The sequence below is a fragment of the Haliaeetus albicilla genome, chromosome 19 (assembly GCF_947461875.1).
Source record: "Haliaeetus albicilla chromosome 19, bHalAlb1.1, whole genome shotgun sequence".
Classification (NCBI taxonomy): Eukaryota; Metazoa; Chordata; class Aves; order Accipitriformes; family Accipitridae; genus Haliaeetus; species Haliaeetus albicilla.
In genome coordinates, this window is record NC_091501.1 from 28,135,868 (window position 1) to 28,156,909 (window position 21,042).

A 21,042-nucleotide genomic window follows, 5' to 3' on the forward strand; every position below is an offset into this window, starting at 1 on the left:
TACAGTCATCCTCTCAATTCGGCAGTGGTCACAGGAGCAATGCTGGGAAGTCTGTCTCCTGACACATGCTCCAATATGTCCTGGAAACCATCTTGCTTCTCTGTCACACAGCCTGATATCTATCTATCTATCTATCTATATCTCACATATGGGCAGGTAAAAATGTCAAGACAATTGCTCTTCCTGCATTTCACCCTCAGGATGCCTCTTCAGCAGCGTCTTGATCAGGTAAACTCTCCCTGCCCAGTGCTTCTCCCCTAGGTTTAAAGCTAAGGTTTTCAAAAAATTGTAACGTGTCACCTATCACCTGGCATAGGGCACCAAACCTTTGGATTTCCTTTGAAAACCCCAACCAAAATTAGCTCATCAGAGAGCACAGCCAGCAAAAGTTAAATGCAAGAAGATGCAGCCCAAATAAAACAGTTAGCAGACCTCTGCTCCACAGGTGGGGAACCATGACCACTTTTGGAGAGAAAACTCCAATCAGCTGCTCTTGGCTCTTTCAATCTTTTTCAGGGGATAGAAGAACATTTATGGTAAAGGGCTGGAGAGAGTCATTAGACAAGTTAGCAAAGGATTACCACAGCGGGAAGACAATGAGAAGAGGGCTACCATCTTTCACCTCGAAAACTGCTCACCAGTGATACAGAAAAGTGAGTCCTAAATAACAAGGTATTTTCTTGTCCCAGATCATCTAGAAAGAGATTTTCAAAGCCTGTCAATAAGGTGACTGCCCAATTCCAAAATGATACAAGTTTGACACACATAGACATCAATAGAAAAACAACAGAAGAAATCAAAGTCACAGAAGATTTAGGTCTTCTGTGAGATTTACAGAGCAGACTTTCAAAAATTATCTGAAGTTCAGCTGAAATTATCATTTGATAATCAGATCCCATTACAGTCCCTAAAGGAAGAGGCCAGATTTCCAAAAGTCTTCAGAAGCTTTGTTAAAAGAAGACTCAGGATGCTAAACTATTTGAAACCATTAATAAACATTTTATTTTGTCTGTCCTGTGCTGAATGGTACTGAAGTCAGAACCTACAAAATGCCAAGGAATTACAAATAAAAGTCTGGAAGTACCTTCTAATGTAGGAGCCAATATCCCATTTCCAAGTGTGCACATACACAGGAATCATAAAGTGGCTTTGGGTACAAGGTGTTAAAAAAGGGAAATACCTACACTATGTGCTACTTAAATGTTTCAGGAAAATTTAGCACCGGAAAACTTTTGGAAAAAAAAGTACATAAAAGAGATACAAATTAAACAAGGTCTAGCCATAGTTATTTTATTATTTTAATAGTTCAGCATCTGAATGAAAGATAACCCAAAGAACATTCTAACTTCTTTAGTATTCAGACTACAACTCCAGCTCTGCTAGAAAAAAATGAATTTGCAATTTATATTTAAGAAAAAAAAAAATCCAAGGTTTTTTTTTTTTAACAGCCCTTCAAGACTGGCAAGTGCTGTAATTAAAAAGCAAACAAACAAACCCCAAAAATCTGCTGTCCCACCTCTTGATTTCCTGATTGTGTCTTAATTAGGAGCCTGGAAAAATCTTTCTGCACAGAATTTTTTTTTTTTTTTTACTTTTAGAAGGGAAATAAAGCATCATATTGCTTATTGAAATGACAAACATGCAGAAATACTCTCTAACTCTCTGCTCATGGATAGTCAGCTCTCCAGTTCTTTGTAGTTGCTCCCTCATGCAAAGACAGAAGCAGAAAATATTCAATAACCTGAATGTCTAAAAATTTAAACAGCTTGATACAGGCACAGAGTACTTGGTGGGAAGCAGACAGAAGGTGCAGACAGAGAGCTTTTCCGGTGCATGAAAATATGCTTAACTTCGATCTGTCTGGTCTCGCACTCCTCTACCCATTCCTTCATTTCTGTGCCTGTACTTCATACATCTGCAGTTCGATATTGCCTTTTAAGCTCAGGCTACATTTGCTGCATTAAATAACAGGGGTAGGAGAAACACTGCAGGACTGAGGGAGTGCTTTATTGCAAAGCCTGTTCTCCCAGCGTCAGCCCTAACACCATGCCTCCCCTTACACGCAGTGGCTGGTGAAGCCACTACAAGATCCCACATGTAGCTAATGATCTTCAATGCACCTGAGACTCATCATCTTGTTCAGTACTTGGAGACTCACAAAACAGCCTGCAGGTACAAGAAAATGTTTGTTAGGTCCCTTATCATACCTTCATAAAAAGCTGCTTTTCTATACTATGTGGGATTAGCAGCATTTAAAAACTTCAATACAATATCCCCATGTCCTCAAAACCACGCCTACCCTTTCATGCATATCCACACTCATATAAAACATCTCTGAACTGCGTCAAATGCTCAGACACATGCGTTTGTAGTTCTAAAATTTCCAGCAGTGCTTTAAATTCTGACACATCCATTTATCGTATCATTCTTAAGACAAATGCGTATGTCTGGTTAAGTGAGCCGTGTTGCATCACTAAACACTGGGCTGAAAACTGAAATTTGCCACGAGGCAGACAGCTGAAACAAAAGAGTGCTAGAAATCTAGAGAGGAAAAATGAGTCTGCCTGGCCGACTTGTTTTTTTAGTTCATGCAAGATGGGGTTTTACATCAAACTTCACCAGCTCGGTGAAGTATTTTTGTTCTGCAGGCTGGCTGTTCCCATGGCAGTGAGGCACATTCAGAGTTAATGTGCAGAGTTCAAGGGCATAAGGACCCTACAGTCACCGCTATACAGTAATGAACAAAATGAAAACCAAGAGAAAATACATGAACACATCTGGAACAATGGGAAAACAGGAAGCCCAGTCACCAAAAGCAGCAAAGAAGAAAACCCTGATTTCAATGACACTTTTCCACGAACTTCTGCGAGAAATAGGAAGCAGAGATCAAAGTTATGAAAGCTTAACTGGCTTCAGGGTTGAGCATGGAAATTTATTAAAAATTCATATTCAGGCCTGGAAACTATTGACTAAGCACAAAGCACTGGTCGCCTGTAAACAAAGAGAAGGCTTCTTGTTTTTAAAAGCAGACCATGGAGAGCATTTAGGAAGCACAGTCTCATTTGGTCACATGAAACCTTACCAAAAGGACCGTGGCTTCATTTTGGTTTTCTCTTCACCACAGTGAATTTTAAAAAGCCATAAAATTAGACATGGAAAAAGGTGATAATTTCTAGGACAGTGAATGATTTACTACAAATGAGAATGTTTAGTCATTTCAGGCAGTATCTAGAGCACCAGTGCTTGGCTCTGTATTAAGTTTAGATGAGGCTTTAAGGGCCAAAAGTTGTTGCAGTATCAGTCAATCTTGCGGAAGTCTTTGCAGGGAGGGAAAGCATCTTGCAACTGTGACTTGCTGTCTTTTGTCAAGGCAAGGCACTTTCAGACAGGACCCAATTCTCACAAGCTGCTGTTCTAAAATTTTGGATTCAATTAGTAGAAGCTCTTCTTCATACTTTTCCTACCGAAATACATGAGAAAACCCTAGGAAATCTGCCACTTATGTCAAATGTTAAAATATCTTTTCAAAGTCTCTGACTCAATTCCTACAGCCTATTAATTCTAATTATGTTTAGGATGACAACCAGCAATGAAGGTTGTGAAACTTTTACCCGTCAGCCATATCCAAACCAGAAGGGGGGAAAAAAGATTCCTTCCACCTTTACACCCAGTACACAAAGAAACACACATGAACAACAAGGAAAGCACACATACATCAGCCGCCTCTTTTTTTTTGAGTATTCGAAAGAGACCTAGAAGAACCCCTACACACTCTTTACAATTAGCGACATGGACCAACTAAGGGAACTTTATATATTGATGTAAACTGAATTTTAAACAGATTCACAATAACATATAGCCCAGAAACCTGACTCTGAAGTATACAAAAAGAAACAATATTGTCAGAGCACACCTCTGTATCTGATCACAAAACAGCCCAAACTTAAAATTCAAATGCTTATTTAAGTTAGCTGTGCACTTGTCACTTGGCAAATATTGGGCACTGAGTAAAAGAAGCTCACACATTTCAGACACTAGAAATAGAGTATTTTGTGAATAAATTATTTATACATATATAAATAAAATGATAACTCATCTCTCTTTCCCTGATCTGAATTTTCAGCTTTAGGTCTGTTCAGCCGTGTACCAAACTGTGTTTGATTACACATAGAGCAAATTAAGTGAGGACAAAAAGGCTGCTGGCCACAGAGGGAACTTATTTGAAGACTTCATATGGACAAATTGTGGCCAACTATTTTTAGAATACCATCAATGATGACAACAAACAACACTTTGAGGAATAATTCTAGTTCCTAATGATTTTCATATGTGCAAGAGGACTTAAAGCAGGTATTTTAGCATCCCCTATTAAGCAGCCTTCAACAAGGGGATGCACTGTATATTTGCATTAATAAGAGTGAGGAATGAGGCTTTTTATTGTGGGTTTTTTTTCTGTTGGTCTCTCTGTGTTACCACAATGCTATACAATCTGTCTCTCCAGAGTTACAACGGCTCTGTCAAAATCACTTCCAAACACTCACACAAGCTTGCGCTGATCAATCCATTATGCATATCATCCCTATGGCATGAGGCTAGCAGAAATTAAAACAACATTTTGTGGAGACAAAGAGATATTAAAGCAGTGTCAGCAACAGATCATCTCTGCTGCTGCTTTGCACTGAGATCCATTTACCCAACTGCATTGCATGTGACTGACAGAACAGAAACACTCAAAATCAACGATGGCAAACCATTGGCATGTCTAACTCTGGTGTTGAAAGAGATTTGGGCTGGCACCAATGAAACTAAGTGATACTGCCAAACTTCAAAAGGCATGAGGCTCTATTGCTGCTATTGACACATTCCCCTCTGAGGGGAAAAGAGCGAGAACCACTTTAAACTACAAAAACCTCCATCTATTCAACTCCTCACTCCTTGCTAGTCCATGGAGATCTTTGATTTCAAGCTGTGTGGGGCAGGCAATCTTTTCTGCTGGCTGCTGCTGTACAGCACTTAGCACAGCTAATTCTCATCCAGCAATGGGGCTCCTGGAAAATGCCATTAACCACTGAAGAACAGAAAAAAAGGAATAAATTGCTCATTTTTTTGCATTATCCAAACTCCATGGCATAAAATAGGTTTTACTAACATAATTCAGACCTCTCCCTGCTTTACAGATTCACACCAACATAGTGTTAAATATTTCTCTAGCTGAATCTCTGTAAAAACTCTCAACTGCTGAGAGGTATGCAAATGATTAGCAATTACCTAAATTACATAATTTTCAAGTAGGCACTCTACAGGACACAGCTCTCCTTTGAGGATGATCCCAAGGAAACAATCTGCAGTTACATGCTGTTCCCTGCACCAGCTGCTCCAGTTCAATTGGTAATATGTTATTCTCTCTTCATGCAAGTGTAAACTGGTGTAGCGAACCAGAGCCTCCTTCTGCAATGTGCTGTAAGCACTCAGACACATTCTCAAGTGCTGCTCTAGCCCTGATTTTCATTCCTCCTGAAGGTTTTCACGTTTTTAAACTGGAAAATACAACCTTGCTAGACTCTGACATCCAGGGAAGACTCACCAACTCCTATTAAATTCAACAGCAAAATTCCCAACTTAAAAGCAATTCTGATCTCAGTTATCGAGTCTTCTGCATCACACAGTGCATCTGGTTCCTTCACTGCAATGACTCTTGTTCAGCTGAATTATTCATGATAATATCGCTGCTCCACTAGCAAAGAAACCACAGTACATTTTGAAAGAGTGATGCAAGACCACTGTACCTTTTGAGAGAATTAATGGATTTAGGTACTAACAAAGAAAGAACATGCAAATTCACTTAATTTAAAACCACAATGTATTCCAGGTAAATTAGAATAACAAAGAAATTTGAGTAGAGCTCCTTGCTAAACTTGGTTTGATGAGGTTTTATAATCTTAAACATGTTATTGCAGCGTTAATAACAGATCACTGGGCTTGTTTTAAATATGTACCAGGTGAGCAGTTTGCTCAAGCATTCTGTGAAGCATATGCGTGCAGCCAAGGTGCACAAGGTTTCCTGAAAGGAATGTGCCACAGCTCAACCCCCTATCTGGAGATGTTATCCAAAGTTTTCAGACCCACCCAGCTACAGCTGCATTGCTGTTCCTAACAAAAATAATTTTTAAAAATAATTTAAAAATAATAAAGAGGAAGTGTAGCTGGAAGTATAACACAAGCTCAAATGCTTTTTGGAAAGAGATCACATTTGTTCAGAATTGCCATCCGTTCTCTTCCTGCTCAAGCTTTCACTGTGTTCACCTCTATGACTTACTGCATAGGAAAGGTTCTCCTAAACACTAGTCCCTCAAGATCAAATCCTCCATTGTACCTGGCAGAAACTATGAGCACTGCTGAGGCAGAAAGCCACACTTCACATCAGCACAGCTGGGAACACCATTATCAGTACCTTGGGCAGATGACTCCAGTGACAACAGATTCAGGACAATCTGGCCCCTGCCCCAATCACGCAGGTAAACTGAGGACTCTTCTTTAAAAAAACCCAACAGAATACAGGGCAAGAAGAATCTCAGTTCCAACTCTCCTGTAACACCAGAAGTCTCCTTGTTGTCCCCTACCATGCCCTTGCTCATTTCAGTCCTACTCTTCTCCTGAAATCTCACTAATGCTTTCCAAAGCTCCTTCCCCATTTTCATAAACAGAAGGAACCTAGGTTTATGTGCAATGACTGCAGGTAGATTCAAGCTAAGCACTGATCCTCACTGTGATAATCACAAGGATATAAGTGGACAATGGAGCTTTACTCCATAACTACCATGAGCACACTGACATTCAGCCTTTTCTTCTTTCTCTCGTTGTTGCTTTTAGCCTTACCTTGTTGATGACCTCAGTTTTCACAGATACACTTCAGTAACAAGTTGTTACTCCTCAACTGTGTTCTTGGTAAGCAGCTTGTAAATGACTCTGGCTCACTAGTGAAAGATTTGAAGAAGGACAAAATAGTGATTTCCTACCTTGATCAGTTCTTTGAACTTGGGGTCTTCTTTTGAGTTAGGATCAATCATAGTGCGTTCCTCATTCTCCTCTGTCCAAGTAAAATGGGAAACTTTAGTGAGATCCACTTCACACACACACTGCTGAAATACTGCAACGATTCCTAATCATGAAGTGGCCTGTCAGCTGATCAAGAAATGACGGTGCCTAGTCATCATCTTAGCAAGGGAATATCCAATGATCGAAGTGTTAGGTATTTTTAGAGACACACAGAGAGATAACACAGCCCAAACTTCCTGTTGCGGTTTCAGCCCAGCCGGTAACAAAGCACCGCGGAGCCGCTCGCTCACTCCTCCCAACACCGCTCCAGTGGGATGGAGAGGAGAATCAGAAAGGAGAAAAGAAAAAAAATGGAACCTCGTGGGCTGAGATAAGGACAGTTTACTGGGACAACACAAGAAGAGAAGTTACAACAACAATAATGGTACTAATAAAAGAATACACAAAAGGAGTGATGCACAGTGCAACTGCTTATCACCCGGAACCCGACGTTCCACCACTTCCCCCACCGAAAGCCGAGAGGGCACCCCCCAGCCTGCTCCCCAGTTATATACTGGGTATGGCGTCACAAGGTATGGAATAGCTCCTTGGCTAGTTCAGGTCAGCTGTCCCGGCTGTGCCCCCTCTCAGGTTCCTGTGAAAATTAACTCTATCCCAGCTGAACCCCGGACACTTCCCTAAAAGAAGACTGTTGCCACTGGCCTTCCCCAGCTCAGACCCTGCTGTATGGAGAATACTTGAAGAAAATCACCATCCTCTATACCATGTGGGGCATGTTAATATTAATATGCCAAAAAGTGCAGTTGACTACTTTTCTCCCTCTCCTCAATTTGTATTTAGATTCTATTTGAAAACACCTGTCCCAAATGACACCATCCTGAAGAGTATAGCAAGCTTACGGCACTACACTCAGTGCAACTGCTGAGACTTGGGCTGATAGTTGGTGCCTGCGCTCTCTGGTTCCCTGAAACTTGGTCACGCATGCAGCCCTGAGTGCATGAACTCCTTGCACGAACCTCTGGTTACACTGGAGAATGAAAATGTATATCAGTTGTGCATGGGGAAGAACATAAAACAGATTTCTCAGGTGTAAAGTCTTCTATTTCTTCTGTTGCTGGCAGATGTGAGAAATGCTCTCCGATGGCCAGCAGGACAACCACAAGAGGCATGAATATAAAGATTAATTTTTAGAAGGGATGATTTGATACAGAAATGTTGGTAGAAAAAAATCAACTTGAGCTCAGTAAGGCTGACAATCAAACAACCTTTGGCAGAATTATGTTCACAACAGCACATACAGACACATGCATCATGTGCATGTTTATATGCTACTGTAGGTGTGGATACCAGTATTTAGGAAGCAGCTGGAGCAAGTGTCATATTTTAAATTCTGGTGCTTGCTTACAAGTAGCAGACCTCTCCCTGCACCCTTCATTTTAGCTCCTTTAGTAGCCAAGTGGTAGCTGTGATCTAGGTTAGATCTGTTCCTTTCAGTGGAGAGCAAACCCTGGCTACTACACAACAGGAACACAAGGATAGTGACAGTGTCACAGCTACGCGAGGAGATCCACATCTTTTCAGCTAAAATAATTATTTATAAACCCCATGGATTTATCTTTAGCTGTGTCTAGACAGGCCATATGGAATCCTATTTTCCTATTGATTTCTCAATTCCTTTCAGCATGACAATAAAGGAGGGGTTTCGGTATGACCATTGGTCCGGCCATTGCCACACTGCATAGAGGAACCCTTTAAAACCTGACAACGACCAACCTCCAGTAACTTCCTATTGCAGTGCTAGACTTCACTGCTGTCAGATGGAAAACACAACACTCGCACATCCTAGACACAAGACAGACTATACCATCTAACTGGTTACCTTAGACTTCACCCAGACATTTGGGTTCAGTATTTTCCAAAACCCCTTATCTTTATTAAAAAAATAAGACCCTGCTATCTGAACATACTTGACAAATTTCCACAAACCTTTGAAAAAACATGAATTCTTTGGCTGCTTTTTTCCCCCCCCCTGTTCCTTTACTTCCTCCTTACTGCCTAGGATGAGTCAGGCAGTCTAGTCGTAAGGAAATGACACCCACTACACACCCAAAATACTGCTAACTGAAACCCCGAACAAGATTTGACCCATAATGGTATACGATTCACCACAGAACTTTGCTTAAGGTTCACCAGTGGTCATGTCTTTGCATGACAGGCCTTCAGGAGTGGTCCTGCATCTTCTAAATTCATACTCTCCTTTAGTGGTACCCAGAAGAAATCGCTGGAGACACTCCTGATCCACATATACACAGAGCAATCAATGCTTTGCCCATATCTCAGAAGAACAGTACTTTGCATTTCCTACTACTCTTCTAATCAGAAAATCTAAATGACTAACCCTTTTTTGTTTTAATTTACTGTTTTATTATTTGTCTCCATGACAGCTTGCTTCAGCTAATTCCATAGACTGAGAGACATATGGCCAGGAAAGAAAAAAGTGGTTTATTCCAACAAGTTTTAAACACTTTAGCTGTTAAATTATGCTGTTGCTCTTGTAGGGATTCGGGGGGGGGGGGGCATGGGGACGGAATGGAGAGAACAGAAATTTGAATATTTACCTTCTTTCTAGAAAGCTTTGCTTGTTTTACATACTTCTATCCTTATCACATTTAATTACTATTTTCAGCAGCCTAAATGCTCATCTGTTCATTCAGCATCAGGTCCCATTTTGCTGTACTGTCACTTGCAAAGTGGCAGAAGTAACCCAAGGAGGAACATGGCATCCAGTAGTTAACAACAGTGTAATATGTACATTGAGACAAGGCAGTCTGAGGGTTCCACAGGAACCACAACACACAATTCTGCTACAGGCTTTTTGTGGGTTGGTCTTCTGGCACTTCAGTTCCCCATCTATACATATACAGAGACAAGATACCACTTCCTTACCAAAGAAGGATGTCTGAGATGCACTTGACCAATGAGTTAATGGAACTGAAGTAAATCTTAAGCAGACAAATTCAGCAGTATTTTCCATCTAATTCTTTGCAAACCTCAACTTTCCATCTACTTCCAGGCTGATCACAGAAGAACTCAAGTTCTCTGCAATTCATTGAACAAGTCAATTTTCCCATAAACTACCTAGTTTAAGTGTATCTGCATAGCTGGCACTGCTCTTTAAACTCCATTTTAGCCCTTCTAATTTCTAGTCTACATGTGACATGCAACAGTTTTCAATTCTCATGCCTAATTCTCTCAGTTTCAACTGAGCAATCTACATTCAACAGTAAAGCAATGCATATGGGGGTCACAGGGGCCACCTTCATTAATAATCGCTTAGTCAAGGTCTGTAGCATGAATACTTTACCTAATAGTGTGTCTTCTGGATGGATGTCCACAGTGCTTGGGTTCATTGGTGCATTGATAGCATTTTTACCTTCTTCTTGGAGGTCACTCACTGAATAGAGGAAAAAAACAGAAAGAAAGACTGTAATAAATGCAAAGTTTGCAGATATGTAGGGGTTGAAGAGGGTATTCATAATAAGAGAAAACATCTGGTAGATCTTTTTCAAAACAGGCCCACAGTTTATGGAATTAAGAACTGCAGCCGCAGTGGAAAATAAAATCAAAGTAACATCCTTTTATAGCTTCTTATTAGACTGAGCCACCACACAACTGGCTGAAAATATTTTGCAAGAAACCCAACTTTGTGGTAAGAGCAACCTCAGGATGCTTGCTTCTCCAGAAGGAAGGGGTGTGAGCTTTGTCTGCAGGACGGCCCAGATCTAGAGCAGACAGCAAACTGTAAAAGCAAACTCATTTTCTGATAGCACAACCACCACTCATTACCACCTTTTCCAGCTGCAGAACACCAGGAACTGCAGCTTGCTACTGGCCTTATTAAAAGCCTCAGAGAATCCCAGGGAGACCTACCAAATAAAGATGAAAAAGTATTTTTTTCTAGCATTGCCACCAGCTAAAAATAGATGTAGCATGATCTGGTGAACACAAATCTGGGATTTGTGATTTCAAGCTCTTGTCCAAAACCTACAACTCTCATTTGGGAAAGTCAGTAAAGTAACCTTCATCAATAAAATGGATATTAAAATACTTCCCTACGTCCTGGGAGGAACTGAACTAGAGGACAAGTACTGAATAGTTCTTTAGTATCTTCACAGAGCTTGACAGTAAGAAAAGCACTAGCAATGCTATAACACTTTCACTCTCCAAGGCACATCTCCCCCCAAACTCAGATAACGATTATTTATTATAAGCCAAGCTATTGAAATACATGCACTTGAAATAGGAGATACAAAGAGACTGTGACAGGCCCATCTATTCAGTGACAGTTCTGTGTTAGCATGGGCTAAGATAATTTGTGGCAGCACTTGTGGTATTGCAGTCTCCTTTGGGAGAGGTCCAAGTCCCATACTCTTTTCAGAGAAAAGCAAGGATGTCCAAATAAGTAAGGTCTGCTAGACAAATTTTCTGGGGAAAGAAAAGGAGGAACAGTTAGCTAATAGTCACAGCATCCCAACAAGCACTTCCTTCAAGAACAGTCACTATTCCCCTTTCCCACTGGAAAATCAAACCACAGGCTAATCATTTGCATGCAGTCTGCAAAGGTTACAAAATCCTGCAGCAGTACTTGCTTTTTTCCTGCTTGACGGAAGGGGAAAACACAGAGATGCTACTGCCCCAGAGGAGGACAGGGAAGAAGAATACACTACAGTCCCCACTCCTTCTCCCACAGATACCTGAAACAGGTTCTTAAAACAAGTTACCACATTTCTTAATTGCAGTTCCAAGATGCTAGTTAATTCTGGTTCACAGCATGATATTGAACATGACTAAAATACTCAGTTACGAAATGCTGTTCTTGTGTTCTGCAAGCAACAAATACCAGTCCCATATTTTGAGACCTTATGGCTTATGAACCATGTTAAAGCAGCTGGTTAGAGCTGACACGGTACAAAGCCTGAGGGTAAGGGGGCTGCCAGCAGTAAGCACGGCTTGCTTTCTGTATTGTGTACCTTCTGCAAAGGGAAGGGAAGGAACAGCATTCTCGACTGTAAACAGAATACAATGTCTGCAGGCTGTGATTTAACCTCCGAATGAAAACTGTTATTAAAGAAACTCTTAATTACCCCTTTTCTGCACTCATTCTCATTTTCTTGGAAAACTCTTCAAGCAAAAGTCAGGGAGCTAAGAGGCCTCATGCAACAGACCAAACCAGGTCTAACAGCATGCCTTACCCAGCCCCGTTTGCATTACGCCCAACTAGAGCTTTCTCACCCGAGCAGCTCCTACGTTGTGATGCCAATAGGAATACAGCCACCAGGAGGCACAAGAAAAATCACGTGGAAACTGGACATTACAAGTAATATTTTTAAAACCCTGCTAGGACTGTAAATGCCCAAATTCCACTTAAATCAGACTCTTTTTGGAAGTACCAGCCTTGTTTTTAGATGTAACTCTCTCTTCATTATTATAGCATTGCTGTCATTCTGGGAAAGCCAAGCGTTCAATAAGGTCAGGGCATTGCTGTTCCTAATGCTCTGCAAATGCAGAGGAGAGCTGCTTAGTTCCTCTGGGCAGTGAATACATGGTACTGCCTTCAGTGTATGCTATATAAAAAAAATACTGCATACATTTCAAGCCAGAATACTTTTAAATGCAGCTAAACTAGTTTTATTCCCAAAAGTTCAATTAAGATAACACACTTGCTCTTTTTTTTTAATATAAAAATGATCTCCACTCTTCCTAACAAAAATACCTTGTTTCTGACCACTTTACTAAACTGAAAGAAAACATTAATACAAATGTATGTATTAAGCCCCCATCTCTCACGACACAAAGAGCCACATAAAACCCTTACACTTGGCTTCAGACCCGGTGCAGCTGGGTCCGCAAAACACCCTCTCCTACCACGACCAGCAAAGCACGGCTATGTCAGCAGAGGGTCTCCCAAAGCCTGCTGCCCAGGGAGAGCCCATACACAGAGAGGCCGTACACCAGTTCCTAGGCAGACAGCTTAGGAGAGATTCTTGCTACAAATGTAGTGTTTCTTACCTCCTTTTTTGCGCCTCTTACACAGGAGCCCCGCCATGCCGGCCCCAGCAGCACAAACAGGTCGCAGATGAACCGCGTGGGCTGTCCGAATGCTGAAGGAGCAGCAGCAACTGGATAAGGGGCTGCCACCTCGGGACTGCCAAACCTACGTTAATTCGGGCACGGAACACGGGAGGAGGCACTAAGATAGCCTCCCAGCTGCTAGGTGAGGGGGGGCCGGGAGGGAGGACACAGCACTTGGCCCTGGACTCCCAGCCGGGAATCTCTCCCTATCCTTGCCGCTTCTGTGGATAGCCAAGTGCCTCCCTTGGGCCGCTGCTGGCCGCCTAAGAGCAGGCATCTCAAAGATGGCATTTTCTCGGCAAGGACCGTCCTGAGAAAATTATCTCCACCCTCCGGGCAAAGCACGGTCGGGCTCCCCACCGTGACATCTTGCCCCAGGAACACAGACATCCACAGAGCAACAGCCAGCACGCAAAGAAGCAATTGCGCTCAGGAACATAAATTTGTGAGGTTGCAACACCTGCTGCACTCCAGAACCCTTTCACGCTGCACTTGAACAAATGCTGAGGACTTTTTCCCTGCTTGCTGCCCCCAGTATTCACTTATCACTGCCGAGCAAAGAAACAGAAGCAGGAAAAGGAAACCGAGCCACAACACTGGGAAAAAACAGAGAGCCCACAAACGACCAAGTGGAGACAGTTAAAATAATCATCAGGATGGAGCAACAGGTACATTTCTGAGAAGAACCTGATATATGTTTTAATGCAAATTTACACCAAAGAACAGCTTTCAGCCCATGCTTTCACAAACCCAAAGGTACTGTAAAAGATTATGGATATTAATCAATTGGCAAACGCCACCCTCCTCGACTTTGTATCAGCAACACTGGCTTTGCTGTAAGATTTATATGAGATCCTTACATCGAATGAGCCATCCATACAAGAGGGTGTTTTACTGGTAGAGCAGAGCTGCACCTGTACAACAGGTCATAGGCATGGTAGGTCCCACATGAGGTATTACTGCTCCTTGCCTGCTCTCCACCTGCCCATTCACAGATTCCCATCTTTTCTCCTCCCCTTCCCTTCCCCAGAGGAAACACCTTCCCCTGCTGTGTTGGCATAGTTCTTTGTAAACGAGATCTGTGTAAAACATCCTTCTCTAAAGCCTGATCGTTTAATTTCATAGATCGGTCAGAGGAAACCTGCGGTAGGGGAAGACAGGAAGGGGTAGGAAATTGAGTACAGCTGGAGTATCATCACTCATCCAGGCTGGTCCCCAGCAGAACCTTTCCTGTATCTGTTGCCCCCGGCCGGTTTGTTTGCTCCTGCTGGCACGCCATGCCACGCCAGGGCAGAGGTGTCCCTCACACGTGCCAGCAGCACTCGTACGAGCAGCCCCAGCACCCAGGGAGTGCTCTCCTGCCCACGAAAAGAGTTTGCCCCCACCGTGACCCAAGACACAGGCTCTGCTAAATGTTTAGAGCCTTAACATAAAACTTGCCAATGGTCTAAATGACTCAGCTGTGAACTTACACAGGACAAGTCAGGTGTTACTACAGGCACAGAAAGATGATGCCTTGGGAAGGTATCTGGCAGAATTAGACATGATTTCTCCCAGATGTCTGCTGTAGCCTCCCTCCCTTCCAGCTAGAGATCTCCTCTCTGAGCAGATCCTCGATTAACAGGCAGCACTAGTCCTCTGAACCGCTTCAGTACCCCATCAGCCAGCACTAGCAAAATGCAAAACCTGGAACAGGCAAGTGGCCGAGGCATTCAGCAAAAACCCTGAGTATTTCACTAAACCAGAAATTTAAATTCACCAGTATAAGGTCACTTCTCTACCAGTCCCCAAGAAAGCAGCAAGGGTTCCTGGCAGTCCTCTGATGTTTTAATAATCTCCTGGCAGTGTCAGCAGTCAACATGATTTAGTCACATTGGAAGCTGTGCTGGCCTTTCAAACAAATTAATATAATGAGTGGATCGCATACACACATGCTATACAGCACTGTATCTGTAAGCCAGGCAGTCTGTCTCGGTGCATGGGATTACATGCAAACTGCACTGAACAGGAGCAATTAGCTGCAGCAAGTTGGAAGTGCCACCAGAGCTGTCAAGGATTTCTCATAAGTCAGGAAATGGCCTTTAAAGTCAGCAGGACTATAAAAAGAAGAGATCTCCCCACTTTCTCCTTTTTATAAGAAACAGCAAGCTGATGTCAACAATTTGATCCTTTCTACCTTCACTCTTAATAATTTTAGAAGATATCAACAACAGCACAGTTCACCTCTTAAGTCTTTACCATTCACTGCCTTGTTATTAAAAAATTGACCACAAGCCTCTGCCTCTTACAAAACCAGATGGCAAATGCTACTTAATTTTAGCTCTAGTTATTTCTGACTGCAAGGCTGAATCCCACCCTGCAGAAAGCAGCAGCTGTCATGATGCTAATCATGGGTTTCTGGATACGGTGCTTTCCTTCGCATTCAACCAGTGCCGAGCTGGCTCTGCAGCGCTGCCTGACCACAACTTTTACATGATGTACTTTCATCTCATGATTAAACCCTAACTTTGGAAGCTATTAGACTGCTTTGTTACCCTTGGCTCCGTTACAGATTATTTGTTCAAGAAACTTTGTCATCCTCTTTGGTTGGAGCAGCACGCAGACGGGAAACGTGCAACGACCATGGAACTCGAACTGCACGGGAAGCTCTTCCTGCCCCCAACGTCTTACTGCTTCCCAAGTTTCCTTGCTCTTCCCAGAGACAAAACCATGACCAGCTGCACTTTTTCAGACAGTGACTCACCTGCCTGCAACTCATATCCTAAGAGTTCAGATAATCACATGCAAAACAGAAAGTCCATATTCAAGACCATCTCTACCCCATCCAGACCAGTGACATGACCCTCATTCACTCACACCTCAGGCGAGACGTGACCACAGAACAAATCCCCCTGATGAAGCAGCCAACCCTCACCTAAAAGATCAAATATCTGCTGGAGCTCCCACTTCCCACAGAAAGTGTCAGACCAGAAGGCAACAGGTCCCTGGCGGGTAAAGACCCTGCACTGTCTGTCTCTTAACCTGCTCCTCTATTTGCCTATCACGGACCAACACGTGCAGCCATGCACATGCAGAATTTCCACCTGACACCTAAAACTCTTTCACAAAAAGTCATCTTCCAAACTGTAAGCCTTCTAAGAACATTTAAAAAAAATAAAGTTTTACAAAAACTGGCATTTTCCAAGAAAAACTGTTGTATTGAAAGATTTCAAAACCAGCCCCAATCAACGCATGCTGATAAACTGTGACTCGACAAACCACACACACAACTCACCAGTCTGCTACTGCATTACTAATCGCTTAACATTTACAAAAGGCTCTGAGATCTTTTGATAGAGACTGCAAGAGAAAGAGAAAGCCTCCATTAATTATAATAGAGCATTAATAATCCTAGGCAGATCAAAGGCAAAGACTTGATCAAATCCACATAAAGGCACTGTATCAAGGGACTGCATTCAAAGTAGAACTGTGGTAATAAAGGAAATTATTTATATGCTTCAGTAGGCAGACAAGGCACTTACAACGGCCAGGCTCTGTCACTTAAAGACCTAAAAAAAGGGAAAAGTAAAACTAAAGGCAACTTTTAGGAAAGGGCTGTAATAATGCTTTTCGTTTAGTTACAAAGAGCAGGCCACGGTTGCTTATATGGATGTGTTAAACTTACGCAGACGAGTGGTCTATTCTGTGACTGCCAGAACAAAGGTCTCCCCTTTATTTTTGCCAGGGGTAAAATATGTATCTAGCATGGTAGCAGCATATTCAATACTTGAGCCAGCTGGAAACATTTATGAGAAGCTGGGGCTTTGTTTTGTTCGTGAGGGTGAAATACTGCTTTCAGATTTTTGCCCATGAAAATTCTTATCTTTCTATTGAGTTGTGGGGTGAAAAAAATCTGCATTTTTTGGTGGGTGACACCTGTGTTGAGATAGCCAATACTTAGCGGTTACAGCTCTCCTGGCCAAGCCGTGCACATGTACCAGCCCTCCTGAAGAGACGAAGGGCACGCTGAGGCAGAACAGAAACAGGCAGAGATGCAGCAGCTCGGGAGAGAGGAGCACTAAACAGACTGCAGCGGCCGCAAGCGGCTTTCAACATCGCCAACGCTGGCAACTGAACACCAAATCAAACAAAATGAGACTCTGTAATTACTAAGCAGACAGATCTTTAGCCAGTTACGTGGCCCACTTTAATTCAGCAAGAAAGCAAGGAAGCCGAATCCTGCAAAAAGCAAGCTGCTGTGCGCTGAACCAGTTTTCTGCGCCAGCTCCCCGCAGGGCCCTGCGAGTGCCGCGCTGGTGCTGCGAGGAGAAAGGAGGATTCTGTCCTCAGCCACTGCCACGCTGGGCAGCCTTACCTGAGTCTGTCAGCCACAGACAACACCACAGCCAGGAAAGCAGGACTGACTACCCTTGCTGTCACGCTGCCGGAATAACTGAACAGATAGATCCCCCCTGCGGTATTAACCTGGCTCTGATAGCAACTGACAAAGCCAGAGCTGACCTGCAGCTGCCTGGGCATAAAGTGACAAAAGCCACGGTGAGCCCACAGTACCAGCACAGAGCCATCGTCTTTAACATTCGGGTCTTCTTTCCAGCAGTCACACTAATCCCATTCAAGCTACCAAAAGGACCAGACCAGAATTCATCTCCATTTAGCTCCCCAGTTGTTTTAGTCTCCTTCTGCTCAGCTCATGCAACAGGTCTAACACCCACTCGGTAAATACTTAACTAGTAATCCTTCAAAATAGGTTCTGCAAAGCAGAAAAGGGATGAGCAGACTCTGATGGAAGCATACAGAGAGCTATGGAACTAAAACGAAAAGTCAAACTTGGGATTCATCATTTTGCTCTAAGTCCCTGTTTCTCATTTCTTTCATTATTGTCTTAAGCCATAGTTATGTAGCCATTTTCATCAGGCAGGCACCCATGCTGTCAGCAAAGGGGCACTCCAGACTTTGCCTCCATCCCTAGCTGCCACTCACCGCTTCCCTTTTGCTGGCACAAGTGATTGCAGAAGCCACATTATGGCACAGAGCGAGGACACTGTGCCTGAAAACTAACCAGATAAGAACGGAAAAAAATATAAAGTCAATTTGCACTGTGTGGACACACAAACACTAATGCTGGCCAAAAAAAAAAAACCAAACAAAAAAACTCCAACCAGCAGAAATAAGAGTGTGAACAAGAGTGGTGTTTATAAAGTTACGCCTACAAAGGGGAGGTTTTCAAGTATAAAAAAAGCCACCCAATAGGATACTGAGTGGACATACCAACCTACTGGCCTAGTCAGCTCTGCTTCAGTCTCCCTGCATTGACCTTACAAAGGCAATCCCACAGTTTTGAAAATCGCACATTTTTTTAATCACTTTTCCTCATGCCTGAGAGGTGTAAGTATATGTTTTAGCAGCTCCCAGCAAATGGTTCTGACATTTTGTCCTCCCTGCCCAAAACAGAACACTCCCCTTCGTGCAAATGAGCAAGGAGAAAGTCAACAAGCTGCATTTGTCACTTGTCATGTGCTGCGGTATTCTCAGGATGCAGGCTGGCTGTTACAGCTCAGTGTTGCTTAGACCCTGTGTGCGCTCTGAGGTCTGGAACCAGCACCAGGCCGGGACCAGGACCCCACAACTTATCCATTCATTTCATGGATGTGAGATTTTTCTCCCCCATTTCCTGCCTCTTGCACTAGTTTTTGCACAGCCTTGTTAATAAATGGGAAAATGGTTCAGGTAAAGAGAGTGTCCCAAGCCAAGCATGTATTTATTTGTAAGGCAAAAATAAAATACTCTCTAAAGTATCTACCACTTACCCAGCTCTCCTAAGCACTAACATAATACACCCCAAAGCTATGCAGCTTCTACACTCCAGGACATGAACTGGGCATACCTTTGGCACTTGCTTTGTCCTGAACTTGAAAACAGATTGCTTCAATCCCAGAGTTTTTTGACAAGGAAAAGCCAGTCTGCTGCCTCAAACATCACAGGCAGTAACTGCAGCTTGAGAGGACCCTAAAAGCAACTAGGGAAAGCTACACTCCTCGCTCTGCACACAAGTTCTACTTGAAAATGGAGAAAACATACTTTCTCAGCCTCCTCAGTTACAATTCCGTCACAACATACAAAAGGTCGTTTCTTCCCACGAAGCAATGGTGAAGGATTATGTTCTCCCAAGCATACCGCATGAGCACCAGGACAACTTCCACCTGTAAGAAGGATGTGGAGTCAAATCCGCCTGATGAGAACAGAGGGAAAGAAAAAGTCTGGTAGGAAAAGGAAAGGATTGAAGGAGACTTCTGGCCTGTATCTGCCCTCAGTAGAAAACCTGCAAGGCATTTTAAATTACTGCCGCCAATTCTCCATGAAATACTGTATTCCACTATATAGTGCATAGTACTCTCCTTTCTGTGTACTCCTACAACCAAAGCTGATGGGCAGAAGCAGGTAGGGAACAGCATGTTCACAGGCTAGGAACTCCGTCTGAGATCCCCAACAAAGTAGGCTGATTTCTGCAAGGTGCCAAGTACCAACAAGACTCTAACCAAAAGCAACTCCAGAAACCAGAATCAAGTCACTGCTTAAAGTGTCCATGTTTGATGGGTCCAGACAAAGCAAATCACCAAGGGAAAGGCTAGCAGAAGCTGTCAGAAGCAGAGCTAATAGCATTACTCTGGAATGGAGATGCCTAGTCCCGTCATTCAATTCTTCTGCATCATGAAGAAATCTGGGAGAAAACAGCACTTCAGTTTATTGCCTCCTACAAGCTCTATCTCTGATCCCACATACAAATCTAACTGTGAAAACTTTATCAAGCAGAACACTCGGCATCATAAAAGTCACTACTGTGGCTCGTGACAACACATTTTACAACTGAGCTGGTTTCCATCCCTACACCAACTTCCCTCCACCTCCTTCTCATGGTTTGACACTTCATTTGTAAGTACCCAAATGAAATCCCCTTAGTTAACTGCCCAAGCAGTTTTACCTGCTTCAGCTTACTGCTTTCCCCATACCCTTCACCTTCACCCCCCTTTCCAAAGGCATGAGAAGGTTAAGTACCACCACCAAAAGCAGTCTACTGTGCAAATATGAAAACATTTGATGTTGCTTGTTCTTCTGAACATGTCAAGAGAAGTACAGAGTAACAGACTCACTTCTGAAGGCAGTGATGGCAGGTGAGCACAAGAAGTAACAGAAGGGCACCGTCTTCTCCAGCTGGTAGTACAGAGCTCAACGAACAAACTTCATGCAAATAGAAAGGAGGCTACAGCTATGACTTGCAATTCAAAAACAGCAACTTTTTTGCTTGTGCAACATGATTCTACAGGAAGAATAAGCTGAGATAAATGATCCTGCAAACCACAAAAAGTGCACATGCCTAATTGCTGGAGTTGCTGAAATGTCACCCAGAAAGACAAGGAAAACCCTGAAAAACACTCATATATAGCAACTTTATTTGCAACACACATGTTGTGGGTTTGCTAGTAAATACTAGTTTTCAGTTCAACAGTGCACAGGACCAATGGAGGGACAGGCAGTGCTCCAGACTAGAAGCTTTAACCTAAACACTCAACACAGTTTTCAGAGTCCCATATACTGAGGTTGCTCATGCCCAGCTCTACCTTTCCTGTGTCCTACGTGCATCCAGGGCAGTAAAGGAGTGTACTGAAAATGAACTGAAATATCTCACTATACAAGCAGACGCTGCAAAATACAAATAAGTTTTCTCAATGGTTTCCAGACAAGTTATATGTGGAAAATTATTTTACTTGTTGCTTTGAGCACCAGAGGAGCCTGCCAAGACAAGCACTTCAGTGATAAGCACTACAGACCTCACAGTAAAAGAAAGTCTGGAACTCA

The 21,042-nt window shown here is 42.8% G+C and overlaps 1 protein-coding gene across 3 annotated transcripts in view; it reads right to left on the minus strand.

Annotated features, from left to right (window-relative positions):
* The window catches only part of PARVB (parvin beta), a 67,307-nt gene that overhangs the window by 32,289 nt on the left and 13,976 nt on the right, over positions 1–21,042 (minus strand). The window contains exons 1-3 of one of the 3 annotated variants that reach the window (XM_069806958.1): positions 20,337–20,357; positions 10,421–10,510; positions 7,017–7,087 (exon numbers count right to left, since the gene is read on the minus strand). In XM_069806958.1, coding sequence (XP_069663059.1) covers positions 7,017–7,087; positions 10,421–10,510; position 20,337 — 162 coding nt within the window. In that variant the 5' untranslated portion in view covers positions 20,338–20,357. Of the gene's footprint in view, positions 1–7,016; positions 7,088–10,420; positions 10,511–13,125; positions 13,277–20,336; positions 20,358–21,042 lie in introns of those variants that run through there. The other 2 variants (XM_069806956.1, XM_069806955.1) reach the window with 2 other exon arrangements.